This window comes from Phyllobates terribilis, unplaced genomic scaffold (assembly GCF_046119375.1).
Source record: "Phyllobates terribilis strain yellow unplaced genomic scaffold, ASM4611937v1 Scaffold_1__5_contigs__length_1240528914, whole genome shotgun sequence".
Classification (NCBI taxonomy): domain Eukaryota; kingdom Metazoa; phylum Chordata; class Amphibia; order Anura; family Dendrobatidae; genus Phyllobates; species Phyllobates terribilis.
The window spans coordinates 799,765,596-799,782,233 of NW_027362761.1; the positions used below are offsets into that span (position 1 = coordinate 799,765,596).

At 41.6% G+C, this 16,638-nt stretch overlaps 1 protein-coding gene across 1 annotated transcript in view; it reads right to left on the reverse strand.

The window, feature by feature from the left end:
• Window positions 1-16,638, reverse strand: part of FRAS1 (Fraser extracellular matrix complex subunit 1) — a 626,357-nt gene that overhangs the window by 123,996 nt on the left and 485,723 nt on the right. The window contains exons 32-36 of the mRNA XM_073637084.1: window positions 11,378-11,494; window positions 9,747-9,861; window positions 7,076-7,213; window positions 6,920-6,952; window positions 4,099-4,230 (exon numbers count right to left, since the gene is read on the reverse strand). Of these exons, the coding sequence (XP_073493185.1) occupies window positions 4,099-4,230; window positions 6,920-6,952; window positions 7,076-7,213; window positions 9,747-9,861; window positions 11,378-11,494 (535 nt within the window). The remainder of the gene's footprint in view (window positions 1-4,098; window positions 4,231-6,919; window positions 6,953-7,075; window positions 7,214-9,746; window positions 9,862-11,377; window positions 11,495-16,638) is intronic.

A 16,638-nucleotide genomic window follows, 5' to 3' on the forward strand; every position in this document is an offset into this window, starting at 1 on the left:
CTGCCAATAAGAATGATTGTATTAGAGATCGTTCTGTTCCCATCATTGTTCATCGGCCTGTGCAAACAGTCCAGTAAATGAGTACCGAACAACTTGTGCATAGTCAATTGGCGCTCATTAATAGTACACGGACCATCCGAAATCAGAGTGTCAAATTGCTCCATAAGGGTGTGCAGGGGACATAGCACCCAATAGTTGTCAATTTAATTCCAGATTACTAACACAAATCAAGAGCAACGGTACAATGCAGAGTTATATGAATAGATGCTGCAGAGTTGTTATATTATGGGCAATGCAATAATGTCACAAAACATGTCACGAATGCTGACAGGTCTTTTTTAAAAAGTAAAGATCACCAATCTGGGGCTGCACTATTTATTTAATAAAATAGTGGGCAGCCACAAATTGGTGACTTTTTTCTAAATATCATTTATTGGCAAAACCCCTCAAAATGGTTCCTAATGTCCCATGAAAAAAGGGCCCGACTTTTGCTAGAAACTTCTGGATTGTGTGATCTCGGCATGCAGAGGGATCCCACAACCCTCTGCGGGCGCTGGAAAGAGCTAGATCTCGTTTTTTGCACTTTATTAAGATGTTACTGCGACGACACAGCTTCTAATCTTAATTAGCCAGACGTCTGTTTGTTAGGGCAAGAGAAATACACTGTGCTTGTGTTGACTTTTGAATGTATTTGTTTCTTTGGCTGGTCAAGAAGGACAGTGACTCAGGGTAGAACAATAGTGTTTGTTAATATGCTAATTACATATTGTACTAAGCTTGCTAGTTGTTGATTTACAGAGCAGTGAGATAACAACTATGCAAATTGATTAAATGTTTAAACAATGAGACCTCAGTCCTGCACCTTTTCCCCTGACCTGTGAATGACCTTAGCCACATATGTAAATATAAAAAGGGTTTTCTATCCTGCTGCAAAGAGAATCAGAGAATCAGAGAGAGACTCTTCAGGACAGCAGTTTGGTAGCATGGCTCCATCCAGAGAGACACAGATTTGGATTCTACAGGATTCCAGTCTAAGGGTACACGGCCCTGGCTGGAAGGATACAGATCTGTTCCATTGACCATCAGAGAACCCATGAATACGTTTGGGGGAAACAAGGTTGGGACAATGAGGTCACCTGGTCCCATGGATATGTTGTTTAGAGTTGCCAGGTTGGGACCATCTGGTCACCTGGAACCCATGGAGACACTCCGAGAAAGCCAGGTTGGGACAATGAGGTCACCTAGAACCCATGGAGTTGTTCGGAGAGGCCAGGGTCGGACCCTCGGGTCTCCTGGCCTTGTACCTAAATGGACTGTCAGCTTCCTAAGCTTGCCGCTACCTCCTCTCTGTGGGTGTCTACCCAAAGTGGGGTGCGCCACTGCTTGAGGTAGTTGGCCCTGGAAGTCCCAAAGTCGCAGTTCCTCTATCCCTGGCTGGCCAGGGGAAGGGTGAGACTGTGTAATTTTGCACCATCTTGGGTATTTGCTGGGACTGTTCTATATGTTTATTGTCTGTTTGGTGGTTCAATAAAATATTGCCATACTGTTTTACCCTCACCCTTGTTGTCTGAGTAGTATTACACGCACGGGAGACCCTGGGTCTTCACAGTTACTGAACACTCTAATGATGTTACCATGCAGTAATATCTTACTAATATAAACTGACATAAATGACCCTTCTGAGCGGTTTTGATAATATATGATATTTAGAAAAATCACCAGTCTGGCAGGTGCCTAATTAAAAATTGATGTATGATATATATGTAGATACAAAATAGAACACTACATTACCTGCCATACATCTAGTTTTAATTAGGCACTCACCCAAAAGAATGCTTCTTGGTAAAGGACCTGTCACCACATAATTGCCACCATAGTGTTGTACAGCATAATAACAGTGCAGTAAATATGTCACTGTCTAAAATTTCAGCAGAAAGGAAGAAAATAAAGTATTGTGCGCTATAGTTAGTCATCATGGTAGTCTCAGTCTCAGGAGTTGTCGTGCACTCCTAACTTGAGGAGTATTTAGGGCAATAATGCCCCTGGAGTTTGTTTGCAAGCTAATACTGCATGACGACTCCAGAGACCGAGGCCATCCTGATCACTATTCACTGGAAGAGGATAATACTTTATTTTCTTCTTTTATGCTGAAAGTGACATTTTAGAGGGTCCCAGGTTTACTAATTTGAAACTATCCTGTGTAACTCTATAGCAGGAGGTTATATGTGATGATCATATGTAATGATAGATTCCCTTTAACTCCTTCCCAAAATTTTTAGTTTTTAACTTTTATTTTTTTCCCATCCCCTTCTATAGCCTTCAGCATAGACATGTCATGGCTTGTTTTTTGCATTACAAGTTGAAGTTTTGAATGAAGTAAGACACAAATTTCAAGTGGGGTTAAAGTTTAAGAAAAAAAAGTAATTTCCCCTTACTTTTTTTTTTTTTTTTTTTTTTAGCATTTATGATTATCATTGTGCAGAAAAAATGACCTGACAATATGATTCTGTATGTGAGTATGATTAAGCAGATGGGTTGAAAGAGGAGGCCCACAATGTATAACATTGACTAAAGTTGGCCAAACCCGTCAATATCGGTGGGCTGGGCCCACAGACTAATGTATATGGGGCTCTCCGGACTCCCTCCTGACAGATGATGTCACATGTGATAAGGATCCAGCATGTCTGATTTTGGACTGTCGATAATTTTGTCCACGGTGAAATCAGCCGCTGTCTGGAAAAGGACAGAGGGAGTCTGGCAGCGGTTCTCTTGCAGCGAGCTGTGTATGGTGGAGTCTGGAGAGTGAGCTGCTGGCCAAGCCATCGTCAGCTGGCAGCTATCTATTGTGTATGGCGCCCCTTACATGCAGATGGTGCTATTGACGTCAGCATATAAGGGATAAAACTGCAATGGTAGAACTTGAGTGTTTGGAGACTTTGCAAAGATAAGTGATATTTGGAAAACGTCTTCATGGCAGTGTGGGCTACATTGAGAAGATGAGAAAGTGAATTACTCCAGTCAAGTGAGAGTCACTGGATGTAATTACTTATTCTGCCTGCAACTGTGTCTAATTACCGTTCTATAAATGTGTCAGATGCCTATGTGATATATCTGACCACTATGTGATCACTGTATTCAGTCTCAGTTTGGTGGTAATATTGACTGACAGTATGTGGTGTATTGATGTTCCTTCAATATTATTTTGTTCAGCAGCAGTATGGGTGTGTTATCCAGTGCCTGTATGGTGGAGGTATTTAGTTACCATATGGGGGTATCCTGATAAACAGTACAACTGAATTGTCCAATTATAGTATGATGATAATATTTAGTCACGGTATTTATCATTATTTGGGGATAGAAGTGATTTATGTACACAGATTCTGAACTTTGGTACAACATATTGTGCCCTCTATTTTCCACTACAGAACATAAGTCTTAAGGAGCATAATCCACAAAAGTGACCAGGACCAAAGTGTGCGCCAGTGAGTAATATCAAGTGTAAATGCCACTAAGCGTTTTATACATTTATCACCAATATAAACTCTGTCTGCCATAGCAATAATTATTAGCATTGGCTACTTATAGGTAAAAAGAGACAAATCATGATGGAGAGCATCAATATAAATATATGGAAGCGAGGCCGTGCCCACTGTCCGGGAGTATGTATAAGGCATATATATCCTCCAGTCCCGGCTCAGAAACCGGCGAATCCCCGCAGCGCACAGTGCCTGCTCTGGGGGGATTCATAGATCTGCAGTCACACAGAGTGACTGCAGACTTATCGATTTGGACCAGACAACCCCTTTAATTAGCTAAGAGAAGTCCTTTTTATTTCATTTATGGATAGACTGTTACTATGGTACGTTTTGTCAGTATTAGTAATCAGTAAAATACTTTGCCCAACTGCAAATTTATCTTAGCTCCTAATCCCTTGAGTACACACCTATCCCACATATCTCCTATAAATAATTTGCTGATGAAATCTGTAACACCTTATTTCCTAGAATAGTCTGAATTTACTCGTTTTATCTGTTTGGGGAGAACATACTTCCCATCTTACAGATGAAAGTGTCGGAGAAGTAAATGCTAGCTACTAACCAATAGGAACTCTTCCACCTTGTGTGACCTCGAGGAATGGCGCGGTGATCTGGAACACGGGAGGTTGCTGTTCATTTGAAAGTAAATGGATAGTAAATGGCATCTCCGCTGTGGTGAACTCCCCATCTGAGACTAAGAGCAAGAACAGAGAGTAGCAGTCCGATTATTTATTTCTACAATGCAACCTCCAGACGTCAGTAAGATTTCACATATTATGGGATATCAGAATAGAGTAAAGCATAAATTACTAGTCCTAAATACAGCTCAACAACTATTAACAAAGGTAATTCACTTTATATAGCACACATTTCATACATTACCTTCCTGTAGCCCTTATTGTGATGTTAAAGATTAACAGTCATTTTTATTTAATAAATCAGTAGTACACATGAAAATAAACAATTTTGTAATATATTTTATCAGAGAAATCTGCTTTTTCACCTCCTTTACTGATTATTCAAGTTCAATTAATGAATAAAATCTGTCTTCATTGAATACAGATTTTTTTCCATTATTGAGATTAGAGACGACAGTTGGTGCTTTTAAAATTCTATGGAGAGGGGAGGAGGAAGAGGGAGGAGCTAGAGGCAAAAACAAACAAATCTGCTGTAAGTTTTCCTGAAATGACAGTTACTGTTCTCCATAGAAGTGTATGAGCACCAACTGCCATCTCCTTTTTCATACTTACGTAATTACAAAGTTATATAGGTTGAAAAAGATACAGGTCCATCATGTACAACCTTTCTCCACTAGTTATACATGCTCCATAGCTAGATTATTTATAACCCAGTATGCCATTTGTAATGGAAAAATCTGCATAAACCAGAAACAGATTTTACCTTTGTATTGATCATTTTGAAAATTAATGATCAAGTCAAAAAGAGAAAGAAATGGAATTCTGTAATAAGATATATTACCATGTTCCTTATTTTCAAACTTTCATTAAAACTATGGTTACTTTTTAAATGTCTATTTACTCTAACACTACTTTTTTTTTTATACTTTAACTGCTTAATGGTCTTTTCAACCGTAAAGTAAAAACGAGTTATAACTTGCTGATCAGTGGGTGTCCCATCACTGGACCAATCAATAGATCAGGAAATTTTATCCACATTACAAAATTGAGCAACAGGTCAACTGCCACTCCATTCATTCTCCAAGGGGCTGCCAAAAAAAAACCCAAAAAGCAGAGCACAGCACTAAGCATCCCATAGAGAATGAACGGAGCAGCATTGATATCAGAACTTAATCCTTTTGAGTGCAGATGATAGCAGTGAAAGGGTCAGCACTAGTGATGAGTGCAAGTGCTCGTTACTAGAGTTTGCCTAGGGTGCTCGGGTAGGCACCGAGTATGGCGGGTGCTCGAGTGACATGTTTGAGTCCCTGCGGCCGCATGTTTCGCAGCTGTTAAGACAGCCACAATACATGAGGGGGTTGCCTGTGTTTGTCAGGCAATCCCCGCATATTTTGTGACCGTCTAACATCTGCGAAACATGCGGCTGCGGGGACTCGAACGTGTCACTCGAGCACCCGCCATACTCTGTGTATACCAGAGCACCCTAGGCAAACTCTAGTAACGAGCACTTGCGCTCATCATTAGTCAGCACATGTCTCCTCTGAGTTTTGTGCTTGACAAAACCATCTTCTGCACCAGGCTCATCCCCAGAGTTAGTAAAACACAAGGTGCTGAGCTGACCCTTTCAAATGAGTCATAAATATTCCAAATCAGTATATTTGGGTATCAATGTAGTGCAGGCAAATAGACTGAGGAAAAGCAGGGATTTGACAGTCACCTACATGCAATCTTCTTTTTACAGGAATGAAGACAAATCCCGTAACTAAGAGATTTGCAAAGTTGCAAACTTTCCATGGAGGAAAATGTTATTTTTAAAAAAAATGAAAGTTTAGTTACTCTTTACATGAAAAGAAGAGTAAATGGATTCTTGGTTGAAGAACTGGGTAGTGACCTTACAGCCAGTCATCTACAATCTACAATTAAAGGCCCCGTCACACTTAGCGACGCTGCAACGATCCCGACAACGATACGACCTGTCAGGGATCGTTGCTGCGTCGCTATGTGGTCGCTGGTGAGCTGTCAAACAGGCAGGCTCACCAGCGATCAGGGGAGCAGCGACATCGTGGAAAGAATCTTTCCACGATGTCCTGCTCCTGGTTACGAAGCAGGAGCAGGCTGGTAACCATGGTAAACATCGGGTTACTAGGGGCACACACGCACCTAGTAACCCGTTGTTTATCATGGTTACGAGCCTGCTAAAGTGAGCGGTAACCTCCCGCTCACTGTAGCAGAGTGGTAACCATGATAAACAACGGGTTACTAGGTGCGCGTGTGCCCCTAGTAACCCGATGTTTACCATGGTTACCAGCCTGATCGCTGCTCCCGCTGGTCACACACAGTGATGTGTGCTGACCAGCGGGAGGGCAACGACCAAAAAATGGTCCAGGACACTTTGCAGCGATCAGCGACCTCACAGCAGGGACCTGATCGCTGCAAAGTGTCACACATAGCGACATTGCTGGTGAGGTCGCTGTTGCGTCACCAAAACCGTGACACAGCAGCGATCTTGCTAGCGATCTCACTATGTGAGACAGGGGCTTATAACTATTGTCACTATCACTGTAGCACTCCTGTGTGACCATTGTTATATTTAGAAGGGGGACTCCAGAAACTCATGTTGGAGGGGGTCCCATCTGGAATTATTTGAAGTCATTTAATGATGAGATAACAGAAACTAGTTAGCTCTTTTTTAGTGTATTACGATGTTTTTATTTGTATAGTAAAAAAATAATATTTGTACACTACCTGTAAAAAAGAAATCCACTGATTCTGGAAGACCTAGAATAGATATCAAATCTGCATCAGCACGGACCTGCCAAATGTTTTCTGTACAATGTTGCGATATAACTTACAGGTAAATTATGTGAAGGGCTTTACAAAAAGGAAATAAGCAACGCATACCTGTGAAAGAAAAGTCCATGATCTCACTCAAGTGAGGAGCAGCTCTCGGTGGACGGTAGAGAATGTTTCCACTATTAATATCAGCTTGTGTAAAGTACCGCACAGGGATCCGGGGTTTGTCTTTGTGTTCTAAGCTACCTGCGTATTGGACAAAAACATAAAATCAGTCAAAACTAATTTATGGGAAATGTCACTTTATGTAGTTTAAGGGGTAGTCCACCTTCAGGAAAGTAGGCTCAAAACGTTGTAAAATACCTAAACACACTCAACATGAACTTACCCTCACTGCCTCTAATGCCGGTTCCCTGCCAAAGCTCCAGTCTCTATGTTTTGGCAGTAAGTCACATCAACAACACATTTCATCGCATTAGACCATCACTGAGCTCAGTGGCTGTGTCAAGGTGGATGGCACATGCCGCTGAGCTCAGCTCATGAACTGTTGAGCTCCGAGAGTGGCTAGAGCAGTGAAGGATGCTGTAAACATGACGTCACCGCTACAGCCACAACACTGAGACCGATGCAGCGGTAGGGAGCTCAGTGAGGACAGACTGTCTGCCATTACATGTCTCACATGGGAGAGTCTGTTCTCCTGATTTTGCAGCAGAGCTATGTCTGATTAAAACAATTCTTCAGCTTTCGTCTCACAGGCAGACAGCGTGGGGGAAGGGGAGTACAGCTGAGCCGACATCACTGTAAAAGGACAGCTGCAGATGTGTTTATAGTGAGAAAAAGTTCAGCTCTACTGTACTTTGCTAGTTAAATTTACACACAGCTCTGCAGTGAGATCCGGAAAGCAGACTGTAAGTCATTACATGTCTCACACTGGTAACATCTAATTCATTTAAAATAAGCTTTGGAGCCAGATTCTCAGGGAGATGCATGTCCAACCTATAGCCCTGAACAGCTCATCCACATATAAGAAAAATGTGGATTTCTCTGGAATAAGACATCAGATCGAAAATATCAAGGCATCATTTAATTCAGCTTTCTATGGCCTATATGTCCAAATAGACAGCTTAGGAGGGTTGATCATACTGACAGATCCTATCTAAAATGCATTGCTCATATAGAAACAAAAAGTGTTATCTATCCACAATGTAAAAGTGCTGAGCTATTTCATACAATATAAAACAATGCTCAGGACAGGTTTTAAATACAATTGCACATCTTCAAGGTAATGAATATACAGCAGATTTGGCAGTAATACATCTCACAGGGGTTATTACTATAGTGTAGCAACAATCAAATGCAGTACTTATGTTTAGTGTTTATATCACCCAAGATCAATTACCGCTTAAGGTACAAACATAAGTTAACTATGATTGATAACCAATAAGACTGTATTATTGTGGTCACAGTTTGTTCTAGCATGTGACATTTAGTTGGCTTTTCTAACGTAGCATGCCTCATGTGATGTTTAGCGCTGCAGCATCAAGTTAAATGTAATATTGTTTTGTTTAAGGCTGATGCAGACAGTAATGTGAGAGGAGAATTCAATTCAGCTGACACATGAAAGACTTATCTAGTGAGCTCCCCGCTGTGATCCTCCACTACTTTATTCATCTCTCACATTTTAGGGAGCTAGTTAATTAACTTCAATAAAGAATGATTTACCAAGAATTCATGTTATTAGATGGTACTTGCACTACATTTATATTGCTCTACTCCACTGCAATGAAATATACTTTGCTGAAGAAATCTGCCTCAAGTAGTCAGTACATTATCAAACTATATAAACTGGTCAGATACATAAAAAATATAGCTTGAACCCACAGATTTCTTCTTTCAGCCCTTTTGGGAAAGAAGGCTTGTATTTTACCATGCCCAACCTATTGTTCCCAGCTAGAGGAGTTCAGGCAGTAGTGTAAATTTTGGGGTGTCTAGAGACCTGGCCATGGTATAAAATCAGACAAAACCTAAGGTAAAAACAAAACGAGCAAATACCCTGTATTACTACAGGGTATTTTTTCATTTTGTTTTTCCCTTAGATTTTGTCTGTTAAGGACACTCAAGTTTTAATATTATACTCAAGTTTGTACCTTATTCCCTATCTATGGGATAATGGATGACTTTTTGATCACTGGTGGTCCGACTTCTGGGATCCCCACCGATCCCAAAATCTGGGGTTCTAAAGAGTCCTGTGTGAATGCAGCAGTGGTCGGTGAAGCGCGCTGCCACTCTGTTCATTCTTATGGGAGTGCCGAAGACCAGCCGAACACAAAGCTCTCTCTCAGGTGATCCCAAGAAGAATTGAATGCAGTGAATGATCGACCACAGCTCAATTCACACAGGGCTCTTCAGAGCCTTGGTACTCAGGATCATGGGGATCCCAGCGGTCAGACCCCCACCAATTGGAAAGTCATCCCCTATCCCATGGATAGGCAATAACTTCAAAATTTGAGAACACCCCTTTAAGCTAAACTTCTTATACAATGCTCTAAAACTGTGAAAAAAATGTTGTGCAGACACCGAGCAAGTAGGAGAAACTGTAAAAAAAAAGTGACAACATAACTGAAGAAAATGTGTTCTTTTGAGGCACTTGGCCATAGCATATCTTGTTATGGTTGCAGGAGTAATCTCATTTCAAGGATTTTTGGCAAGAAAACAATGGTTCCCCAGTGTTCAAACAAATGGAGAAAAACGCCACATTTCCCTCAATTTCTCTTCTTACCTTCATGTATTTTCAAGGGAACAGTCACATTGTAGACTATTTTTTCACTAGGGCTCTCAGAATCAACAAATGACAGATAATGGGAACCAATCACTGTTATTCGGTCTTCAAGAGCCTGTAAAATATGTGCATTCATTTGGTGAACAAGCAATTTCATGGCACTAACTTCATTGCAGTCAGACGCAGGGTTTTTTCTCCAATGTTGATTTCACTTAGGGTGCAGTAATGAAAGAATGAAAGGTGCACACAGTGGGTGACGAAAGAACAGTAGCACAACTGTTAAATGTAAAGAGAATCTGTCAGCATGCTTTTACATGAGGAAATAGCACAATCATGGGCAGCATGGTGGCTCAGTCTTGTAGCGCTGGGGTCCTGGGTTCAAATCCCACCAAGGACAACATCTGCAAGGAGTTTGTATGTTCTCCCCGTGTTTGCGTGGATTTCCTCCGGGTTCTCCGGTTTCCTCCCACACTCCAAAGACATACTGATAGGGAATGTAAATTGTGAGCCCCAATGGGGACAGTGCCGATATTGTCTGTGAAGCGCTGTGGAATTAATGGCGCTATATAAGAGAATAAAATAAATAAATAACTATATGGGCAATCGTTCCCCCCCAAAAATTATCCAAAAATGATAGCTTTCTTGTAGAGATCCGATGTGCCAATCACAAGAAATCTAGCACAGAAGCCATAAGCAAATCAGACAGTAAGTGCACAGGGGGCATGTCAATGTGCTTGGAAGAAGCAGTGTAAGCACACCCCGATGCACATCCTGCCTGATTTACTTATGGCTTCTAAGCTAGATTTCTCATAACTGGCACATCGGATCTCATTTATACTGGGTAAAAAGCACTTTTAAAGACATACCACTACTTCCAAATGAAAAAATCTGCTGACAGGTTTTCTTTAATACTGTTCTTTTTTATTATTCCTGTTACTTTCTTAGTAGTCGTTAATCATAAGTACAGGAACATCCTTTTATAAAGAAATTCTGAAACACTATTTCAGTTACATACATAATAGGTAAATTTGTAACAGCCTTGTACTGTAGCAATGAGCTTCAATGGACCAGGTCTGAAGGAGCAATAGAATTCCAGTAGTAGAAGAATGAGGTTTTACCATCTTTCATTAACAGAATCTGTAGAGCTTCTCTTTTTCAAGTCAGCTCATTTATTAGTTTCAGAAAGTAAAACAAAATAATCCAATAAAATAAAAAGTATTAATAATGCTAAAACCAAATGTGTTTACATTTTTGGACCACTTGAAGCACTTTTTACCTGATGAAGATTTAGGTTTAAAGTAGAAAACGCGTTGATTTCAGCACTTTCAGTACTTTATATTTTACTGGATTATTTTGTTTTACTTTTTGTAACTAATAAATAAGCAATATTCTGTTAACACAAGTTGACGACGCCTAATAGAAGCTCATTCTTCTACTACTGGAATCCATCTGTTTTACCTACAGTACCCTGACCAGAGTACCAGGTGAGCACAGGCATACACTGTTCGCTCACTCTTTTTCAGCCTAATGGTATTTCACTAGGGAGTGCCTCCCTTTCTCTCCCCTATGTGCATATAGTATTATTCTGAAGATGCAATAGGAATATGTTGAATATTTTATAAAATCCATACTGTCATGTGGAGGGAGGATCCCGGGGAAAGTTGCGGCGCCTCCGGATGATTGGGTAAAATACCAATATTGAACATGTGTCTGTCATGGGGGGCCTGATTTGTGGATGCACTGGAAATCTGTAAAGAGAAAACAGAAAAACAATTATACAAATACTGTAAGATTAGTAGAATTTGGCTACAAATTTATTATATAGCAGAGATATTCCAAACATACAGCAAATGGAATTAAGAACTATCTTCAGCATAAAGAAGAACACTGAGCCCTGGAGAGTGATGATATGGCCCCGCAGAGCCCTGATCTCAACATAATCAACTCTGTCTGGGAATACATAAAGAGACAGAAGGATTTGTGAAAGCCTACATCCACAGATCTGTGGTTAGTTCTCCAAGATGTCTGGAACAACCTCCTGCCTGCAAACACCATGTATCTAGAAGAAAGTATACTGTGATGCAGTTTTAAAATAAAGGAAAAAGTGGTCACATGAAATATTTGATTTAGCTTTCTCTTTTGTTTATTCACTTCAACAATTTGTTAATAGATACAAAAAACTTAACACTTCTATATTTGAAAGCATTCTTACTGTGCCAATTTTTTTCCACACCTGACTTAAACTTTTGCACAGTACTGTACATCAAAATCTTTACCATTTATCATCTAGTAAATTTGGGCAAATTGTGCCAGCACAACTTTTTGAAAATGTGTAATACATTTCCCAGTGTTGCTAAGGAGCCAAAAACCAATGTGTCAAATGTTGCATGTTAATGTTGAATTTTGCACAAAATGAAATTTATAAGAATGTTAAAAATTATGGTTGTAACATAAACGCATTTAAAAATAAAAACAGCAATGACTTGTCTAGAGAATTCAGCCTTCTGTACGATTTTATTCTGTATAGAAATGCATTAATAAATTTGTCATACTTCATGCAAAAGGTTAACCACAACCCTTTCTCTCATTTTTAAGTTTTAGCATACGTACTAAAAATGGTTTATTAAATGGCATAACACATGGAGAAATTTGGCGCACGCATTTCCGAAAAGGAAGTATTGCAAATGGTGCAGAAGTCTGGGTTCCAAGTCTTTTTACATGGTGAACTAATAATCTGCGTGTTGTTTAGCAAACACTCTACCAGGTGTGTAATACAAGTTGATTTTATGTTCTTAGCTAGACATATAATTTTCCTTTGAGGGTAGTGGGTAGTGAGTTCATTACGAGACAAGACGGTAGTAATTTAAGAGAGCGTTAAAAAGATTTGCTTACATCTGCATCAAATGTTCCCAGTTCACTCCTTATCTGTCTGTGTTATCTAGTGAGTTACTCTGTAAATTGCTTTAATCACCTGTACTGATGGATTGCGAGGGTACAATCATCAAGAGGTCCTTGTAATAATGACTCAGATGAACTCTACGTGCTCAAACTCCCGGAATAGACAGATGCTTGTCTCGTCGGCAGAAGAGCCGGCCAAGGATATCAGTGTGTGAATTAATCCTTTGCCATCTTGGCTTATAGGTATACTAATATTTCAATGCATGCATAATTAAAAAGGATTTCTGCCTAAAATGTAACATTGCCATTACAATTTGTAGCAGTAGCTTGGCCATTAAGTTTTTACCTACAGAAATCTTTTTCCAAGAGTCAAGGCAAAGTGAATCTATAATAGCAGTCAGCTTATCTCAGAAACTGATAGTCAAACTGGCACCAGAATATCAGTCATTAATAAAGAGAGAGCTTTAATTATCAATTTCGGATCAGCTAAATCAAAGTGTTAACCGTGCAGTTCCTACCTACTATAACCCAATAGACTATGTAATAACCACACTGCTCTGGATAACTTCTCATGTATTACTATGGGACTAAATTTACACTTTGGGTGGAAATCTGCTTTAATCTATAAGTATGAAATGTCAGGGGATGGCAATTCCCTTACATGTTTTAATTAAAAGAATTGCTCTTCATAGGAGCAATCAAGAAATAAAGCATCACAAGTCACACAGTTCATTTATCAGAAGTCAATAGACTTCATCATTATTGGAGTTCAGGACAACTGTCATTCCCCCAGATCCCTGGCTCTTTTTCCAGCAGGGAAGTAATATTTAAAAGAATTGTCCCCATTCACCTTTTTATCTTGCAATGTCTTGTAATCAGCAGGCCAGGCAACTCTGCAAATAATATCCTTGACTCTTCTGTTCCCATTTTTCCTCTTTGACGCCTCTTGTCTAATCATGTGCTGATGTCATGTCGACAGGTCACGTGGTAAAGTGCTTCCAAAGCAGTGCCCTGTTGATGGGACACCAGCATTTATACTCCTCCCAGTTGCCATAATTGGCATGTTATTCTGACGTCTGCAGCCTTGAGGAGCATATTAGGAATAAAAGAGAGCAGGATCTGAAGGGTGGGGATTCTCGGCACTAAGCAGAGGAGCTTTGCAGTTTTCAGCATGAAGCTAATTCTACCAATAAGCCATGACACCGCTGAACTGGGACCTATGACAAGAGGAGGAGTCACGGAACAACAATGGGGAAAAATCCTGGTGACTGGGTTACAATTGGAGAAAGTTATTATGACTCTAAAGCCACTTTGACGTCAATGTCAAGTAAAATGGTAAAAGGGAACAACCTTTTAAGTAACGTCCTGTCGAATACATTATTAATCAACATATATACAGAGAATTTTGCATATATCAACTAAGGAAAATATACAATAAAACCATGAAATGTGGACTTCACATGCGCTGCTGATTTCAAAATAAATCCAAAAACAGCAGTTAAAGAATAGTGGTTTATTGTCAATGCATTTCAAAGTCAAACTGACTCCTTCCTCAGAACAATCACATGTCATGAGTTGTTGACATATGGTTGTCATGAGGAAGGAGTCAGTTTGACTTTGAAACATGTTGACAATAAACCACTGTTCTTCAACTCCTGTTTTCAGATAATTTTTGGACTCAGGAGCACATATGAAGTCCACATCCAATGGTTTTATGGTATATTTCACACACATTTGTGGATGATGCAGCAGCTGACAATCGTGCAATATAGTAGTTGTGTCACACACAACCCTATTGTCATTCCTCCTCTCAGTTTGGTGAGTAACAGTCCAGTCGCCCAATCAAGGCCGAGGTGTGCTGGGCTTCCTACAGGTGCCTCTTGCTCGGAATGATTCCCAGGTTACTTAGCTGGCTGTCTAACTCTTTTCTCTGCCAGTTGTAGCTCTGCTCTGTTTGTGTGCATTCGCTCTGTGCAGTGAGTTCTGTATTTTGATCTTTTGCTGACCGACCTTGGATTTGCCTTCAACCATTCATTTTCCTAACAATTTTGACTTGATCCGCTAGCTTCTTGGAATTCTGACCCCGGACTGTAACATGACTACGCCTTTGTTTCGCCCCTCTGTTTATGACGTACCCTCCTGGCTTTTGACCTCAGACTCCCTAACTTCCCCACCTCACAGCATGTCCATAAGTAGTGCCTAGTGTCACACCTATCAGGTGGGCACATTACCATTGTTTACCCACTGTATTATTTGGATAAGACCCTATTGCTCTTTGACATTATTAAAACAAAAGAAAAAGAGGCCTTTTTACCTGATCAACAAATCTCATTGCACTAATAGGTTGACCGTTTTGGACTGTTTATAAGAATGGTTACCCTCATGATGCTGATCACTGGTATGTGGAAGGAGTTACGCACACGCCCGGACTTACTGGTGTGAGCGTGGTTAGTGATCCCACTGGACCATGCCTGGAGGGGCATGACTAAGTATCAACCCGGTCCGACCAAGGTCACACGGCGGCTCAGTCGACTTCGTGAACCAGGGAGGAACCGAGCAGAGGGAACAGGTGCTACTCCAGGTCAGACCCCGGTCACAGCTGTTGACCCACACCGGGGAATGCAGGAACAGGCAGGTTAGACTGACATATAGACAGGTGGGTACTGGCAGGCACGGCTGGTATGCAGACAGGTGGGTATTGGCAGGCACGGCTGGTATGCAGACAGGTGGGCACTGGCAGGCACGGCTGGCATGCAGACAGGTGGGCACTGGCAGGCTCGGCTGGCATGCAGACAGGCGGGTACTGGCAGGTAGGAACGCAGGCAGGATAGAGACCTGTAAAGACTGGGATACAGGAACGGAGCCACAGGTGCGGTAGACAAGCAGAGAAGAGCAAAACCCGCGGGTGAGGTAGACAAGCAGAGCACAGCAAAACCCGCAGGTGCGGTAGACAAGCAGAGCAGAGCAAAACCTGCAGGTGCGGTAGACAAGCAGAGCAGAGCAAAACTCGCATGTGCGGTAGACAAGCAGAGCAGAGCAAAACCCGCAGGGGCGGTAGACAAGCAGAGCAGAGCAAAACCCGCAGGTGTGGTAGACAAGCAGAGCAGAGAAAAACCCGCAGGTGCGGTAGACAAGCAGAGCACAGCAAAACCCGCAGGTGCGGTAGACAAGCAGAGCAGAGCAAAACCCGCAGGTGCGGTAGACAAGCAGAGCACAGCAAAACCCGCAGGTGCAGTAGACAAGCTGAGCAGAGCAAAACCCGCAGGTGCGGTAGACAAGCAGAGCACAGAAAAACCCGCACATGCGGTAGACAAGCAGAGCAGAGAAAAACCCGCAGGTGCGGTAGACAAGCAAAGCAGAGCAAAACCCGCAGGTGCGGTAGACAAGCAAAGCACAGCAAAACCCGCAGGTGGGGTAGACAAGCAGAGCAGAGCAAAACCCGTAGGTGCGGTGAACAAGCAGAACAGAGCGAAACCGCAGATGCGGTGAACAAGCAGAGCAGAGCGAAACCGCAGGTGCGGTGAACAAGCAGAGCAGAGCGAAAGCGCAGATGCGGTGGACAAGCAGAGAAGAGCGAAACCGCAGATGCGGTGGGCAAGCAGAGCAGAACAGAGCAGAAGGTGCAGGCAGACAGGACAGGGCTCTGTTCACATGGAACAAACTGGAAAATACAGGAAGATAGTTAGAACACAGGAGGTAGATACGGAGGCAGGGAAATGGGACAAGCAGAACCAGATACACAGAAGGTACTTACTATGAAGTAGCGAGTGGACACTAAACTCACAAACAGAAGTAGAGAGACTACGAGTTGGAGTTAGGTGCAGGTTCAGACACTGCAGGAAAAGGGAAGATTCGGACATAGAGACAAACAGGTAACGGGCTAGGACACAGTTCAGACAGGAACTGAACCAGGAACAAGATACAGGAACGAGCCTGGGAACTCAGCCCCCAGGGTGGCGGAGACAGACTAGAAGTCACAATATAGGTAACAGGC